This window comes from Cryptomeria japonica, chromosome 8, assembly GCF_030272615.1.
Source record: "Cryptomeria japonica chromosome 8, Sugi_1.0, whole genome shotgun sequence".
NCBI classification, from domain to species: domain Eukaryota; kingdom Viridiplantae; phylum Streptophyta; class Pinopsida; order Cupressales; family Cupressaceae; genus Cryptomeria; species Cryptomeria japonica.
In genome coordinates, this window is record NC_081412.1 from 413854622 (window position 1) to 413872746 (window position 18125).

An 18125-nucleotide genomic window follows, 5' to 3' on the forward strand; every position below is an offset into this window, starting at 1 on the left:
ATATTATTACCGATTAAAAAAATAATAATTTTTTCCTTGTTTTAGAATACAAACATTTATGGATCTTCCTTGTAATCAAGCAATAAAAGCACACTTTATAGAATGTAATATAAACTAATCTTAATTTTTTAGGGAACCAACAACTCCTTGTAGGGAATTAGATTCACAAACCTTTAGGATTTACCAATAATGTCTTAACAACTTTCCTAAGCCTTTGATGATGATTTTTCCATTTTCAAAGGAAACAAATTGTTATACAAGTTGGCATGGCAAACCATGCATCAACAAATGGCCACCATCATTAACACCCTCTACATGTATAATATTATTATCAATCAAATCATGTACCTTATGTTTCAATGCAAAGAAACTTTGATGATGATATCCTTTTGGTGCAGGGGCACCTAGTTGAGTAAAACTCTCCTTTTTGAGTATTTAATGCTTTCATGTTTGTAATGTCTTGTGTTAGGTTTATAATGTTGTTTTAAGTTGTTATGTGTTTTGTCTAGTGGTTTTGATCTCATTTTGGGCTCAAGAGGTCAAGTTTTGCCTTTCACGCTTTGAGTTGACAATTTTTGGCAAAAATGTGCAAAATTGCCTTAGAGGTCTCCAAATGCTTTCCAAAGCATTGAAACGTGTTTACTAAGTGGTTTTAAGCATGTCTAAGGTCTTTAGATGAGTTGATGAGGTTAGGTTGTCAAAAATGTCTTTTGGAGCAAGAAATGTTGTCATTTGGGCTTGTAAAAATTGTCAAAATTGTCATTTTTTTACTTTTCTTGCAAAATGAAGTTGTGGAAGCCTCATGTCCATACTGGGCTTGATAACTAACTTGATGGACTATAAAAAGACCTCCCTTTGCCTTGAAGAAGGTTGGTGATTGTATGAACAAGAGAATCCTAATAGAAATCATGAAATTTTGGCTTTTCTCACTGTTTTTTCCTTCCTTGGAGTAACAGTCTATACTGTAGCACTCATTGTCCGTACTGTACCTTTTGGGAAGTGTACATATTGGTTTCCTAATGCTATTCAATTGATTATTGTACTGGCTTTCTTTTTGCAAGTTGGAGAAATAAAAATATCTTTCATTTTGTGTGCTCACTGCCCTATCAAGGGTTTGAGGTTTCAAAATGCCACCACTTGACTAATCCAGGTCTAGGATCCCACAAAATGGATTGGGTCAAGTTGGTTTATGCATGTACATTGTGTATATATTTCTTTTTGGGTCAAAGCTATGGTTGGAGGATAAATTTGAGTGAAGATTAGACAAGTTTTGGAACTTTACTAATATCCTTCTTGAAAACTCAAATTCTTCTAATCGAATGCATTGGAGTGTTAGAGATGCCAAGCAAGGAGTCTGAGAAGTGTTACAAGTTAGTTTGATTCAACTTCAATAGTTGACAAGTTTGTAATGTGCAAGTTTTATCATTTATTATATCTGGCAGCAAGTTCACTGTTTTGTGATTTGCATTGTCAAAATATCTCAAGGAATGCTTCAAGAGCATTAACCAAGCCTTGTAACTATGAAGGCTATGTAATAGGAAGATTCATTAGTGTTTTCCAGACCTCATTGAGGTATATTTCTAGTTCAAACTCCTTGCTATGCAGGTCCAAAGATGTGGCAGCAACTGACTGGTAAAAGGGCAGCGTTTTAACAGTGACAATGACAGTGACATTTCACCTCTTTTCTCATATGTTTGCCAAGTGTTTGGCATAATGTTTGTATGGCAGAGGCAGGGGACACATGTTGAAGACATGTCAAAGGTCTTATGAAGATCTAGGCACTTGTAGTGGTGAACAAGGATGAAAACACAGTGGCTACACTCTAAAACCCTCCAAAACCCTACTTTTAAGCCCAAATTTGTGGACAGTCACTAAACTTGGTTGGTGGAGCCTAAGACAAAAAAAATCCTTGAGCCTAGACCTCTAAATTAGCATCCAAGACAAGTTTGTGGGAGGATTTGGCCATCGTTGGGCAAGGTGAGCAAAACTAGGCCAATTAGGCCTCCACGGGCTAGTAGCCCTTTTGACTGCATAACACACACTTTTCAAGAACCCGATCACCTTGAACTCATGCAGTTTGGAGAGATCTTTGGATGACAGTCCAAGATAGTTAATGAACTTTGAGAAACCTCCATGACACCCCTGTGAAGCATTTTGGGTTATGAGGCCTAAGGTTGGTTTGAGCAAGTGAAGCTAAGAAGCCAAAACAAGAGAATGAAAACAAGCTTTTTGAACAAAACCTTCATCTAGTCCCCTAAACCAGTTGGAGTTGCTTGTGAGAACAGAGAATAGTTAGAATCATGCCCAAAAAGGGACAGAGTAGTGTGTTGGAAGAAATGGAGTGGTTTGGCATAACCAATAGGGGATGAGTAAGGGAATGAGCCCAATCAAAGGGGAGTTTGCTAGGGAAGTGATGTATGAGTTGCTGGCATGAAGACCTCAAGAATGATTTGCAAACATATACAACAACCACAAGTAAGTCTTTGGGAAACAAATTGAACCTTTAGACTTAAACATCCTTATTGAGCACTTACCTAGCAATCTCCTTATCACCTTTGATGCTTATAAAATCCAAAGGCATTATATGAGAAGACATATTTCAACATTTTAGAAGCCAACAACTTCAATTCCATGTTCTTGACATAGCATACAAATCCATAATAAAAATAATTGTTAAAATATACAATGTCCTTAATTTGTGTCCAGAATCCTTGAAGAAAAATACTTATTAATTTAATTAGGAAGGTGGTGTTTTATTTCAACACAAGACCAAAATATTATTAACGTAGTCTTTAATTCTCCCATTAGAACCTTGTCGATGCTCAAATAAATCATAAAAGGTGATCTTGTAAGCCCATGTTCACATGGATAATACTAATAAAAACTTGGGCAATTCAAAAATATAATAATTGATACAAAGGGTAATGAAAAGAACCATTATATAGCATAGTCCTTCAATATGTAGAAATAAATTGGTCAATAATTTGCCTTCATACACAAAATGTAAACATGTAGCTTTGAATGATTGCAAGTGTGTCTCAAGGATCACCTTTTTTGATATACATCTCAAAACAAAGGCCAACGAAACCCACTAGTATATGACAACAAAACCCACTAATATATGATAAGCAACAATTTTAAAAGCAATGGCATGTCTTGTATCTCAATATAATCATCTTTACTATGTCCACTACGTATGGCATTGACTTTATGCACAACTCTATCAAGTTTTTGAAGAAGTCCATCAAGATGGTAATAGGGGTAGTGGTGATGAGGACATGAGGCATAAAATGGATGAGTGATGATAGGCCAACATATGGCACTAGTAGGAGAGGAAGCAACACCATAGGGCAAGGAGAAATGTGTTATACTCATAGGATAAGAGCAAGGAATGACACTAATATGGTGAGAAAAAAGATAAACTAATGGAATAGAATGGGCATGATACTATTGGAAAGGACATGGGAAGTATGAGTCTGAGTTGAATAAGGAATATGAAATTTATGTTAGGGTTGAAAATAAGGATTTCAATGTTAGAAAAGGAGGGTAGAGGAATTGCGGAGGAAGAGTGAGACACACCATGCTAAGAGGTTGAAGATTTAATCCTAGCTCCACTCCACTATAAAATCTCTTAACCAACAGGTGCAATATGCAATAAATTGTGTGAAGAAACTCTATAATTATGTAATAGAAGTAGCATTAGCAGACTCTTTAAAAAGAAAACATGTAGTAAGAAAAGGATCTCGCTTATCCACTTGCAAGTTATGATCAAAATCCTCATCATCATAATGAGCATTATCCATAAAACTATTGAAGATTTCATGATCAATTGGATAGGAAGACATATAAAGATTGATGCAATCATTTCTTCCTCACAAGAAAGGATGATAGCAATGATACTTTGGCATACACACAACTCATAAACCCCTACCATAGAGAAAAAAATATGCCTATCTCCAAGATCTCTTACAAACTCGGAAAATCAATAAATTCATGATAAAAAATAGATCAACAATAATATCCTAAAGGTTAAAAACAAGGGTAAGTAAGACTTTAAAAATTAGCATGATACAATTGAAATGAAAGATAAATATATACAAAAATAAAATCTAAAACCAAAATAAGCAAACTCAGAATACTTAAGAATGTCAGAAAGTCGTGGTTAACCAAAAATGCAGTATTATAATTTTCAGCATCCCAAATACTTTTTTGTGTGGTGTAAAATTGTCCACAAAGAACAGAGAATTGGGGAGAATCGATTCTTTCTGCAGAACGTCCACAGCAACTAAAACTTTATTCTCAAAAGGAAAGATGAGCAAAACAGCTCAACTGCCTACCAACAGTAGATTCCTTTCAACATCAAGAAACTTGTGACTGAGAAAGTTATGGGGATATACTTTATTGGAGTAACACATTTCAAAATGATAACAGCAGTAACAAACAAATGCTTGCTTTGACACTTTCTTAAGAATTGTTTGTTGAGGATCGGTACAACCCTAAACAATAAGATTTAACTTGTTTTTGTTTTGGTTTTCTTTATATTATCTGGATTAAATAGTACAACAGAATTTAGTAGTAGAATGGTTCCTATTGAAAAGAACTTAAAATATATAATGATTTATTTTTGTTTTAGATTTTATTTTATATTATCTGAATTTGGTAGCACAAAAGCTGGTATTGAAAAGACCTTAAAAATATATTATGATTTGTTTTTAGTTTTTCTTTATATCATACAAATTTAGTAATAGAAAAGTTCATATTGAAAAGCTCTTAAAGATGCAGCTTCTGATCCCTTAACTGCTTGATCTGAACTTCATTAACATAAATTCAATGGAAAAGCATTTAACTGCAACAATATAGTATGAATAACAAAAGAGCAGATTTAAACCGTACTGCAAGTGCTCATGATTTGAAAGGGCTCCGAAGAATTCATGAGCTATGAAGAGTGATTCAGAAGCTTACTCTTGGGGACCGCCTCCACCTTCATCTTGGGCACCATGTAACCCTCCTGCATCATCACCAGGCCTAATCAAATTAAATTTAAACAAAACCCTAAAACATGACAGGTCAGGTCCAAGAGCAGGGCACTGTGCCTTCATTAAAAGAAACGAAATGCTTTTAAATTTTGTAGTTCTTCACCTTGCAGATGGCCATGAAAGGATGATCCGTTTCCCGGTCACCCATACCAATGTCAGGAACAGCAAAAGTCCCGAATTCGGCCTCCACGGCCTCTTTCTTGAACCTTCCCACCATAACCCCAGGCTTCTTCACAAATCCAGTCGCCCGCCCGGACCTGGTAACCTGGAGCTCCGTTCCAAGAACCTTCTCCGCCCCCAAATAATTCTTCACAAAGGGCTCCACCATGATTCGTGGATTTGCAGTCACAATATACCTCTTTCCACACGAGCTGAACACCCTCCAGGACTCAGGATGCACATCCTCTGCATACAAATTGGGCAAAACTGTTCTGGAAATCAATTCGATGTCCCGGATCTTGAGCCCGGCCAAGGAAATGAAGATGAGGATTTTGATCCCTGCTTCCTCGGAAACCAACGTGTAGATGAGCCAAATCAAGGGCACATTAGCCCAAAGAAGCATGCCTCGCAAAAAGCTACCGCCCTTCCTGGCCATCATCATGAAATAAGGGAAAGAGCTTCTCGATCTGAGCATTGTGCCGTCCAAATCCGCAGCGACCGTCTGGCCCTCGCGACCTTCTGAGCTGCATTGGCTTATCACATCGAACTGCTTTATGATCCCCATTTTGTTTCACGTACTGCAATTCTGAGCTCCACTTTCACCATGAAAGTAAACCAGTCGGCTAACACGGAGCCTTATATAAAAAATTAGGCTTTTGCAGTCAAAGTAGACAGAAAAGGCCAGGCTCACCCAATAGCTGCCTTGACAGGGCCAATTTAAATGAGGCAATTAACAAGCAAAACGGGCGGGGCGTGGGAAAGCTGAGTCGCTGAAATTGGCGGCAAACATTAATGGAGCTGCTAATTCAGCAGCGTTTTCATATTAACATCTATTGAGATATCGAAATCTATTTACCAAGAACAGTTTGTTTTTTTTTGGTTAAGTGGATATGATATTTTTTTTAAATGTAGATAAGTATATGAATTTACTTTAAAAATGGGTTGTTACCTTTTTATAATTTTTTATTTTGTTAGTTTTTTTATGTTTTTTTTTAATCTTTCTTGGATATGATATTTTATTTTTTTTGGGTCTTGTGGATATGATAATTTTTTTTGTTTATTCAAATTTTAAATGAAATGTTGATAAGTATGAATTTATTTGAAAATGAGTTGTTTGTTATTTTTTATTTTGTTCTTTGTTGTCTATATCTAACTTTAGTTTGGAAAAGCAAAAAATTAAAATATTTATATGGATATTATGGATTGCGGAAATTCAAGATTAAAAACTATTTTGTATACAATTCAATCTTCCAAAATAAAATCAATGCTATATTGACTAGAACATGTTTTTTGGTTTTATGTAGAAGCTCACTTTTATTGCAAAAAGTTGACACTTTGATTATATTGTGTCATTAACTTAACTCTATTCAAAAAAATGAGGAAGAGTTTATGGTTCTAGTTGCGAAATAAATAAGTGTAGAGAAGAAAAATGTCTTCTTGGTTTTGTATTTATTTTAATTTTGTTGATAAATATGTTATTTTAATGTTTCATTTAAGAGTGACTTAATGTAAGTCAACCAAATTTAGTTTTAGCCTTCTCCTTTCCTTGTGCTATTTCTAGTGATCTAAATCCACTTTCTAATTTCAATCCTTTGTTTATTGTAAACATCCCTTTATACTATAAAAATAGTAGATATAAAAAGTGGAAGGTACTCTTAGTAGATTTTAAATTAAATTTTGATGGGGCCTCAAAGGGCAACCAAAGATTAGCACGGGTTGGATATGTCTTAAGAGATGCAAATGGTGGCATTTTTTAGAGGATCAAAACATTTAGAAAAATTGGTTCCATAGATAAAATTGGTAGTGTGATTCTATCAACCGTCATTAATGTCAATTTCCAAATTCCCCAAGCCAACCTCAAACCAAAATATTATTGTTGCCAACCAAATTAAGCATGAAACTTCTAAATTAAGCACTTAAGATTTTGTATTTAAAGACAATCCTTAAGGCATCATTTAAAACATCACATAACATCATCATAGAGACTATTCACATATCATTCTAAAGAGCATCACCAAATTAGGGACACATCTTCATTCAACTCTTTACATTTCAACATCCTTTTATCCATTATTACACATTGTAAGCAAAAGAGCATAGGATTTGAACAAAGCATAATGGAGAAATTAGTACACTTCCACACCTTAACATATTAGGTCCCTTAAAGGTGTTTATGATCACTACCTTAACATTAGGATAAGTTCACAAGCAAAAGAAGTAAAACTTAAGGTGAAAACTTGACACAAATATAATTATTAAAAAGATGACCAGATTGTAATTTTAAGCAAACATAATCAAAATAGTAGTTACATAGATAGTTGATTTGTAGATTTTTACCACATATCTTTTAGACAATCTATAATTATTACGAGTGGAATTCCATATTAGTAGTGTGACTACAAATATATCATAAGCAACAGATACATCACCCCTTGCAATAGTTAAATACTCTAACTCTCTTACATCAATTACACTTCACTTATCATGTATTAGACATATATTCTTGTGCTAATTTGCATCATGTTTACTTAGATGTGCTAGTTTGCCTTTGATTTACTTGATTGATTAATTATTTAGATTAGTATAAATTTAGAAGAGGACCCCACCTACTCCCACCCACTACTTAATGTATTTTTTATTCTTTTAATTCATCTTTATTTGGTTGACTCACTCTCATTAAACCACTTTATAAGGTTCGATGTATTCCTCTTTATTTGATGATTATGATCTCATTGAACCACTTCATCATTCTTTATGTTTTGAAGTGTCATTTCTTATTATTAATTGATATTTATGATTTTTCTAATTTTTGTATCATTTATGAATCTTATTTAGTGTTCACTAATTTATCTTTCTATCTTATTTTGATTATGAACGTCCTAAAATTGCACCCCTCGCAATTTTTGACTGCATTTGGGTCTTCACCTTAGTGTTTGCGCCCCTCGCCCTGATCGGAAACCTAAATATGCTCATGCACATCAAAAACACCTTGCAGCTCAATAATGCACTCAAGGGCCACCTTGATCCTACCCCAAAAAAGGGCAAGACCAGGGTGTGGTGCCCTGGGACCCCTTAATTGGGGCCTATCTTGATCCCGTCTCTTGCACCTAGCTCAAATTTGAAGCAGAAAAATCCCCTCTATGTCGACTCAAGTTGAAAAATTAGTCAATTAATCCTGTTGGTAAGTATATAAGAGGTATTTCCCCTCATTTGACATCCAACAATCCATTACATCAAGCATTTGAGCATTCAAGAGATCAAGCATTCAAGAGCAATTGAGCATTTTCAGTCTTCCTTCAAGCTTTAAAGCAGCAATAGAATCAAGATTTCAAGCATTGAAGAGGAGATCATCATTCTACTTCATGAACTCATAATTCCATGTGGAGGCAAGCAAAACTTCACAAGGAGGTATACGCATTTCATTTTCAAGCAATTCAACATCCCCTCAAAGAGGAGGATTTCTACTTTTAGTCATTTCAATTACATTATTTCAACCACTTGGTTAATTCCAAAACTGGGGGTTGACCTGAAGGCAAACCACTATTCCCAACACATTTCCCTTTCCTTTCGTGTGCAGGAAGTAGGTGTGTAGTTGTACTTCTGGAATTTAGTTTTATTTGCAGAGACAGAACAACCCTTTTTGATGCACAAAAAGTTCGGAGGACCAAGTGGAGGGTGCCCATGTCCGGACACACGGTCCTTGCAAATTTTGCTAGATTTTGCAAAGAAGCTCTGAATCATCTCAAACTTCTTAGATCCAAGTGCACAACTAAATCCTGATGGTAGCTCATTGTTTTCACATACTTTGTCTTCATTTTTAGCACTTTTCCTTAATTCAATCAATCAACTTACAAAAGAGGGTCAATTGCATTCCAATCACAACCAATCTACTTAGTATTCAGTCCTTGCACCCTTTGGGATTGGATCTAGTAGATTCATCCCCCTCTTTTGAATGTAAAGTTTCCCTAAGTGAAAATTGAGCTTAGCAAACCCCGCTTCCAAGTGGAGAGTTGGTCAAGCCCCTAATTTTCCACTTTATATTTTGGTGAATCCGACTCCTTACACCCTTAATTATGATTTTTATTTTCAGATTTGAGTGTATGCAATTTAAAATTCAAATTTTCAATTACAAGTTTAATTTCCTTGCACTTTTTAAAAATTTAGAGGTTGAATTCACAAAAACCCTAATTTTTAGATTCAAAATTGAGCTTGTCATTGGTCTAAATTGGATTGATTGTTTTAAATCTGAGAACTCTTCAATTTTTCAATTCAAGTTTTTATTTACATTTATAATTTTTAAATTTAAAAAAAAATTAAGTGGTTAAATCACAAAACCCTAATTTTTAATTTTAAAATTAACCTTGTGGATTGTGTAGATCTTGAATTAATTTTTAGACTTGGGTCTTTGCTTCAATTTCAAAATTCATTTTCCCTCCTTGCAACATTCAAATTTTCAAATTTAAATTTTTAAAATTAAGCAGTTTATGCAACAAACCCTAATTTTTAAAATTAAATTAATCTTGTGCAAATTCAAATTTTCCTTTAGGCATTCAATTAAATCTAAAGTCTCTTGTTGTCTCTCTAAACATCATAAAAGTCAGCCCTTAAGTGTGCCCTTGTCGTTCTTCTTTCAATTAATCATTTTATCAAACATCCTAAGTGTGTCCTATTTCGACTTTCAAGGCTTATTTTCACATATCTAGACATCTCCAATTCCCATATCCTTCTAGAATTCGCATTAAAATCACAATATCTTGCTTCCCCGAAAATTTGGTAAAGAGGTGGTCAAACCATGTGCTCGAACCATGCTGCTAACACCTTGGTCCTAACTTTTTTTGCTCAAATTTTGGGAGCCTGTTTTGACTGTATTTTACTGCACAATTCTAAAGATTTGTGAGATTTTATTGATTTTAGGTCACCCTAAGGTCGAAAACAAATCTGAATTTCAACATTTCCATTTTCAATTTAAATTTTAAAATTAAGTGGTTAATTACATATACCCTAATTTTTAAGATTAAATTAATTTCTTCAATATTTCAACATTTCAAAATTTCATAATTTATTTTAATTAAGAGGTTAGATTTGGACAACCCTAATTTTAATTTTGATTTTCCCCCCTTTCAAAATTTTAAAATTAAGAGGTCATTTTCAGCCCTAATTTTAATTTCAAAACTCTACCTTCTAGGGGACAATTTCGAATTTAATTTAAGAGGTTATTTTAACAAAGCCCTAAATTTAAAATTCAAATTCCTAGGAAATTGTAGTATTCTTTCCAATTTCTTTTCCCTAGTGCATGAGTTTTACTACTATTAGTCCTACCTATAGTATCTTCGTTAGGAGAAGTTGTACAATTAAGGTTGCCCAAGGTTTAATTACCGACAAAATTGATCATAATTTGGCTAGATTTTTCAATGAGGATATTGGTGGTTCTTCTAATCCTATAGATATTCTCGTTTATCCTCTTGATAATTCTCACAATGAGGAGGAATCACTAACTAGAGTATTTGTTGATCAATTGGCAAAGATGGACAATCAATTTGATAATCTTCAACAATGGATGAGTCAAGAATACCCAGAAAGTGAAGCTCTCCCATTGATTGAAGGATTAAAAAGAATGATTCAAACTGATAAACATGGTGTTGATATCTTGTGTGGTATTTCTCATATTTTTAATTATAATATCATTCCTATGAAGAGTTGTGCTGAAAAACCTAGGTTATACACAACCTCCTAGTCAAGTTAATCATTCTATTCGTTTGACAACTCCTATGACTAGTGTTCCTACCTTCACATCAAACATCATGAATACCTCTACACAAAATTTCATACCTACAAGTGTTAATCATGGGGGAAATACCTCTTTTTTCATTTCTCCTACCATGAGTGTTCCCCTTGTTACCCAATCAAATTCACCACCTATAAATGTTAGTTAAGGGGTCAGTTCCTTCAATCACAATTCCTTCATTCCTCCTATGAGTATTCCATGTGTTACCCAATCTTCTCCATTACCTACTTATCATAGTGTCCCACCTCCTTATTCTCAATCTTTTCCTTCATTCAACAATATTACTCCACCCTCTCAATCCAACATGTCTAAGATCAATCCTTCTACCAAAGCTATAATCAATATTCTAGCCCAAACAGTGTCTTCCTTACAACAACAAATAGCTTCTATGAATCAATCCAAGTATAATGTGCCCACATTTGATGTAGCGAGTCCATTATCCAATGACATTGTTAGAGTCATCCCTCCTAAACATGTAGAAGTCCCTCAATTGGAACTTTATAATAGAAAAAGTGATCCCTTAACTCATGTTAAAACATTCCAAACTTTGTGTAGTGACTTTGCTCATGATCAAAGGTTTTTAGCAAAATTATTTACTAGAATATTAAGGGATAGATATTTGCAATGGTATTGTTCTTTGCCTCCTTATTCTATTACTTCTTTTCAACAACTAGCTAATGCTTTTATTCAACAATTTCACAATAACATTGGTCCTAAAGTTACTTTGACTGATTTGATGCATTGTAAACAAGGAGTTAAAGAAAAAGTGGTTGATTTTATTGGTAGATATAAGCATGTGTATTCTCATGTTTATTTTCATGTGCCTAATCAAGACCTTCAAAATATTTTTATTGCTAATTTACAAAAATATATTAGGGATAAACTTGTCTTAACTAAGTTTACTTCATTTCCGCAATTGTACGCAATAATTCACAATTATCAACTAACAGTGAGTCAATTTGAACAATCATATACTTTCATGGCTCTGATTGAAAAGGGTGATAGTGCTCAACAATTATTTGTGAAGTTCAAACCAAACAAAGGATTCATCAAATTCAATAACATCAACAATAACACTCAAGTAGTAGCCACTACAGGTGTGCCTCCTTTGTGTGAATTCTTTAAACAAGAAAAATATTTTACTCCTTTGAATGAATCTTTGCATAGAATTATATCTCAGTTAATACAAAGGAATGTGTTAAAACTTTCCCAAATCAAACCTATCGACCCATCTAAGACAACGTCACCTTACTTTTATGCTATTTTTTTTTGTAATACCATCGTCAGCCTGGTCATGATACTAATAAGTGTTTTTCATTGAGAAGTAAGATTCAAGAATTGATTGATAACAATACTATATTTGTGGTAGGTGCAAATGATAAAGGAAACAAATCTGTAGCTCCTCCTAATCATAACCTTCAAATTTTTACTGATTCTTTACCATCCCATTCCACTAATGTGATTGAGACTAATCATCCTACTTACTCTCCCAATGATGTGACCCTTGAATCTAATAATGTAGTGAACCTTGAAGATCAACAAGAACCTCCTAAGGATTTGTGCATAACATTTGATCATGTCATTCTCTGTGAAGTGTACCTGTATCTGCAACCACAATGCACTCAATAAATCATTACAAGCAATGGCTAGTAAATTGAAACAATGAAAGACAAAACCATAGCTAATCGACTTATTGCCTCCTAGTAAATACAAGTATGAAAATGCTCTCAGATCTTGTTATGCAAATTCCAGTGACTTGAATACACTTAGATGGAGGATTTGAATGATGAAGATGCATGATCTAGCAAGAATAACATGATTAAGCTACATGAATGATTGATCTAGCATGATTAAGCTAAGATTTAAGCTAAAATTGAGCATGATAACATTGCTAAAACTGATCAACTGTAAGTTAGATGCCTATAATAATAATGCTTGAATGTAAATGATATGAATCAAATGATATGCAAAAATCATATGAAATTGGGACCCTTTGTGCTCCAAAATGAGGTCTATTTATAGGATTCCCCAAGGCTAGGGATGATGTGGCAAGAATCAATGGTCAAGATTGATCTGAAGATATCAATGGTTAAATTGGAGGAGGATGGCAAAAGGGGTTGGATTAAAGGGAACATCTGTCATCTCTATGGTGACAAGTGTCAAGAGGCTTCTAGAAGGGTTTAGATGAAAGGGAACACTTAGTGACAAGTGTCACAAGGTTCTAGAAGATGTTGGATGAAAGGGGATATGGTGGTAGGTAGAATGGGTTAGGTTTAGGAATGGTTAGGTTTAGGAGTGGTAGAAGTTAGGAGAATTTGAATTTAAAAATTCAAATAATATGGAAAGGATAATTAATCTCAAAAACTCATAATTGATTTGTTTTAATTAATTAGGGGATTTAGAATAAATGATTTTGATGGGGGGAATTAATTAATTTGAATTAATTAATTAAAGGGGTGAAATGAAATGAACCTATTAAATAAATCCTTAGATTTATTAATAAGTAGATGAAAGGAGAAATTTAATCAAATTGCTTAGTGAATTCAATTAAATTGGGGAGGGAGATTAATTAAATAATTGCTTATTTAATTAATTATCTTCAGACCATTTTTAGGTGTATACAGATCCCAGTGAGACCATTAAGGCACCCAATGGCTCATTATACATAAGTGTGAAAATCAAAGGTATACCCGCTAGAGGAGTGCTTATTGATCCTTCTTGCATGGTTAATGTAATAACTGAAGAATTTCTTTATACTTTGCAATTGCATCAAATGATATATGATGATACTGATGTGGTAGTTAATTTTTTTGATGGCTTCTCTTGTCCTACTATTGGTTCTATAACACTTCCTATTGATGTTGGCACCAAATGCTTAGATGTTCAATTTGCTATCATTCCTACATCTAATCAATTTCATGTGAAGTTGGGACATCCTTGGCTCTCTTCCATGAAAGCAATCGCTTCTATTGTCCATAAGTGTTTGAAATTTCCTCATAATGGTGAAATCATAACTATTAATCATAGCATATTTCAACCTACACTGAGGCATGGATATGTTTGTCTTGATTATTTTTTATCCGAACAATTCAAGCTTCTAGGTTCTCTTTAGATCATATCCAAACTGGAAAAATGAAATGATTTTGTCATTGAGAAAACCTATAAATCCAACACTTAGCATTCCTCTTGATGATCATATACCCCTTCTTGAGGATAAGATTATTCTTCCTAAGGAAAAAAATAATCTTCTTCTCAAATGAGAACCTATTCCTAAAGAGAATAGTATCCTTTCTCCTAAGAAAAGAGATATTCTTCTTCCTAAAGAAAAGTCTATTTTTTCTCCTATGGATGAGTCCACTTTTTCTTCCAAAGGTAGAAAGTCTCTTCCTCCTAAACAACAAACTATTCCTCCTAAGGTTCGACCTATCCCTCCTCCTCATGATGGACCTAGTATCCTTCCTACACCTCCCATTCCTCCTTTGTATGGTGTGGTTCCTCCTCCTTCATCTTATAGAGAGAAGCGATCAGCCTCTCCCATTGTCCAACCTAAAAGACCTCAACCCATCCATCCTTCCCTAAAAGAAGAGACGAAGCCTATACCTAATGAGCCTAACTCTTCTCAACCTTTAGCCAAAACTAGATGAAGTTGTTGTGCGAGAGAACATCGAGAAAGATGTCATCCTAGATCTTGTGAAGTTGCTTCCCAAACTATTTCTCCTCCTAAAACACCAACAATTGATGATTCCATTTTCTCCTAAACAAAATGTTCAACCTAATTCTCAAGACACAAAATGCTTAAGAAAAATGATGGTTCAAGTTCTATTCCTATTAGAGCTCCTATTCTTATTAGTCTTGATGAGGAAACAGGTGAGAATATTCTTAATTATGAAAATGTTGATCCTAATATTTTTTATGATGAATATGAATATGTTGATGTTGACAACGACTTATCTGCAAAATTTTCAAAAGCATTAATCCTAGCTCCTAGTAATGAACAAAGTGACTCATCATTAGAGCATGGTCCTTGTTTAAAACTTGTGATAGCTCCATCTACTATGCTCGATGTGGCTCCTCTTGTGTGTTGTCCACCTTCTCGAAACAATGATCAACAAGATCGAGGGGAGGATGACATGCTTGATTAGATTCATTAGCACTGTTGATTCTCTCTTCCTCTCTCTTCTCTTGCTTATTTGTGTCATTCTTCTATTTTCTCTCCTTATTCTTCTATTTGTTGTCCCTAGTGTTGTCTACTTGAGGATGATGTAAAGCATTGAGATCTCTTTTGGTCTCTCCCGTGTTGACTCAAAAGACACATGTGTTCCCTTCTTCCATGGTGGTTTCCTTTCTCTGGGGGATGAGGATGATTCTATGCACATATACATGAGTTATCATAAAAAGAATATTGACTCCAAAGTTAGGTGAAACCACCTCATTCTTTATGTTTTGTGTTCATTCTCTTTTGATTTATCCTCTATTGGGGGTTATATTAATGTGATAATGTGCTTGTCTTCTTTGGGTGTATACTACCTTAAATCAATTGCTCCCAATAAGGCTACACAATCGCTTTAACGTGGGGGCATACACTTTGCTCATGATTCTCTCTTTTGATACATTAAGTTACTTAGCAAACTTTGTCTTTCCTTTGTAATTTTTGGTATTATTTTCATGACTCATAGTAAGAGAACCTTACTAGTTGCAGTCATTGTTCTCTCTTTATCTCTTACGATCTTCCCTTTTACCTTGTCATTGAAGTCGTAAGTGTATACACCTAAAAATGGTTTGAAGACAAATAATTAAATAAGCAATTATTTAATTAACCCCCCTTCCCAATTTAATTGAATTCATTAGCAATTTTATTAAATTCTCCCATTCACCTGCTTATTAATAAATCTAAGGATTTATTTAATAAGTTCATTTCAATAGTCCCCTTTGATTAATTAATCCCCCCCCAATCTAATTAATTTATTCTAATCCCCTAATTAATTAAAACAAATCAATTTATGAGTTGTTGAAATTAAATTAGCCTTTTCCTATTATTTGAATTTATTAATTTAAATTACCCACATGCGTCTTAACTTCTAACCACCTAGCCTAACCCATTCCACCTAATCCTAGGTTTAACTAACCCTATCCTCTTGCACATCCTAACCTCCCATGGGTTGGATATTTTCCCCTTGAGATACATGGCACTTTTACCACATGTATCCTCCCTTGGACTCTTGCCCTCTTGTGAGAAAGATTCCTTGACACTTGTCACCACAGAGATGACAAGTGTCCCTCCCCCCAACCTCTTCTTCAACCTCCTCCAATTTGACCCTTGATATCTTCAGACTCAATCTTGACCGTTGATTCCTTCCACCTCACCCCTAGCCTTGGAAATCCTATAAATATCCCATCTCATATCATTTTATGCATTTTTATTATAGGCACATCCATTCTAGCATATCATTTAAGCATTGTTATCATATTTTGCATCTTAGATCTACCTTAATTTGATCATATTCTAGCATAATTGTTGAATCACATAGCTTAATCAATGCATATCATCAGCATAATTAGCTTCTTGGATAAATCTATCTTAATCATGCATTCATCTAGCTTCCACATCATATCATTTTAAATCCTCTGTCTAGGTGTAGTCAAGTCACTGGGATTGCTTATCTAGATCTGAGAGCAAATCCACACTCGCATCTCTTAGGAGGTGATAGGTCACTTTGTCATGGTTTATCTTTCATTTGATTTTAATTTTCTAACCATGCTTGTAATTATCTATTGAGTGTTTGTGTTGCAGCTATAGGTACCCTATTTCACACACATAACATTTTGGCGCCCACCGTGGTGCCGAAAATCTAATTTCTTGGCCTCTCTCATCATAAAATCTTCCATCTCGCGAGTTTTTGGTCAGGCCTACTCCAGAATCTTGTAAGAGTACCTTTACAGTACCGTATGAGTTTCTTTGTGCACTCGTATGGGTATGTGGGAATACTCGTACGAGCAGGTGAGAATACTCGTACAATTTTTTGCTTATGTGTTTTCAAAATAGTTTGCATTTTTAGGGTTTGTGTGCTTCAATTTCGATATCACTAATGCTAACCCTAGTCTATTTGTGATTTTTCTAACAGCCTAACTGATTTTTGTAGGATGATTGTCGAAGATTACGCTTGCCAAATATTCAATTCGTCAAATACAACATGATTACTAATGTATTTGTTTTGTAGGTTGCCTAGAGGAACTCAACCAAACTTTGTGTCTTCTTAAAGTTTTCTAGACACACTTAATTTGCTATTGGTTAATGAACATCTTTTTTTCTATGCTCAAGAATTTGTCTAAAAGGTAGGAGAGTATGCTCTTGTCCATTTGGACAATCAGAAATCCCGACCCTTGAAGTGCTTCTATGTTTGAGATTTGAATACCTTTAGCGGGCTTGTCACTGTGGGAAAAAGTAATCACCCTGTGAGAATGACCCAAGTGAGTACAACTAGATCTAAGCTTTCTGACTCACTCTAAAAAATAGGCCTCTCGGGATTAAAGTCTCAGAGGATGGGATTATTTAAGTTTTCTCTTTTGGGATCTCTCATGTCAAACATTTAGTAGGGCCTCGTGGTCTTAATCATGATTGCGTGACTACTTCTTGTTTCGTTACCTTGTTGGGCTATAGGCCTCAATCGTGCTTGTGCAACTACAAGAGGTAATTCTAAATGAAAATCCTTACTATGAACCCTAGGATAGAAGCTACCTTATTCACCTCCGAAAGGGGGATAATCTTTGTGCAAGAGAGATAGTAACTCTCCCAAGACACTTGCCATATCGTGCCCCCATTAGCATTTGGAGTCGGATAATACGTCGTTGAGAATCCATTGCGTAAGACTCAGCGGCCATATTATGATTAGCTATTGGGTGTGTACCTAAGTTTGCAAGCAAAGGTTTTCTCTCTTAGCCAACTTCCTTAGGATTTAGCATGTTGTGCTTGAGGTCACTTATCATATCATGTGTTTGCTATGTTTTCATCACTAAAATAGAAACTCAAACATTTAAAACTGGAAAACAAAATCAAAACAACAAACTTCATTGATCAAAAATCTATCGAAGTAAAAAATTTGTCTCTGCTCTATCCTCAGTCGTACGAGCTTTCTAGTTTGTCATAT

The 18125-nt window shown here is 34.6% G+C and overlaps 1 protein-coding gene across 1 annotated transcript; it reads right to left on the reverse strand.

Annotated features, from left to right (window-relative positions):
• Positions 1-4677: 4677 nt before the first annotated feature.
• On the reverse strand, positions 4678-6040 carry LOC131028557 (glycerol-3-phosphate 2-O-acyltransferase 6). The gene is made up of 2 exons (XM_057958859.2): positions 5140-6040; positions 4678-5008 (listed from the first exon to the last, which is right to left on the reverse strand). Exons 1-2 carry the CDS (start codon positions 5758-5760, stop codon positions 4937-4939), a joined length of 693 nt encoding a protein of 230 aa, XP_057814842.1. The 5' UTR covers positions 5761-6040; the 3' UTR covers positions 4678-4936.
• Between the last annotated feature and the right edge of the window lie 12085 nt (positions 6041-18125).

Coding starts and splice junctions, on each gene's coding strand:
- LOC131028557 (XM_057958859.2), bottom strand. CDS start 5,760: ATGGGGATCATAAAGCAGTTCGATGTGATAAGCCAATGCAGCTCAGAA. Junction 5,009..5,139: donor CTTTCATGGCCATCTGCAAG/GTGAAGAACTAC, acceptor GTGATGATGCAG/GAGGGTTACATGGTGCCCAA.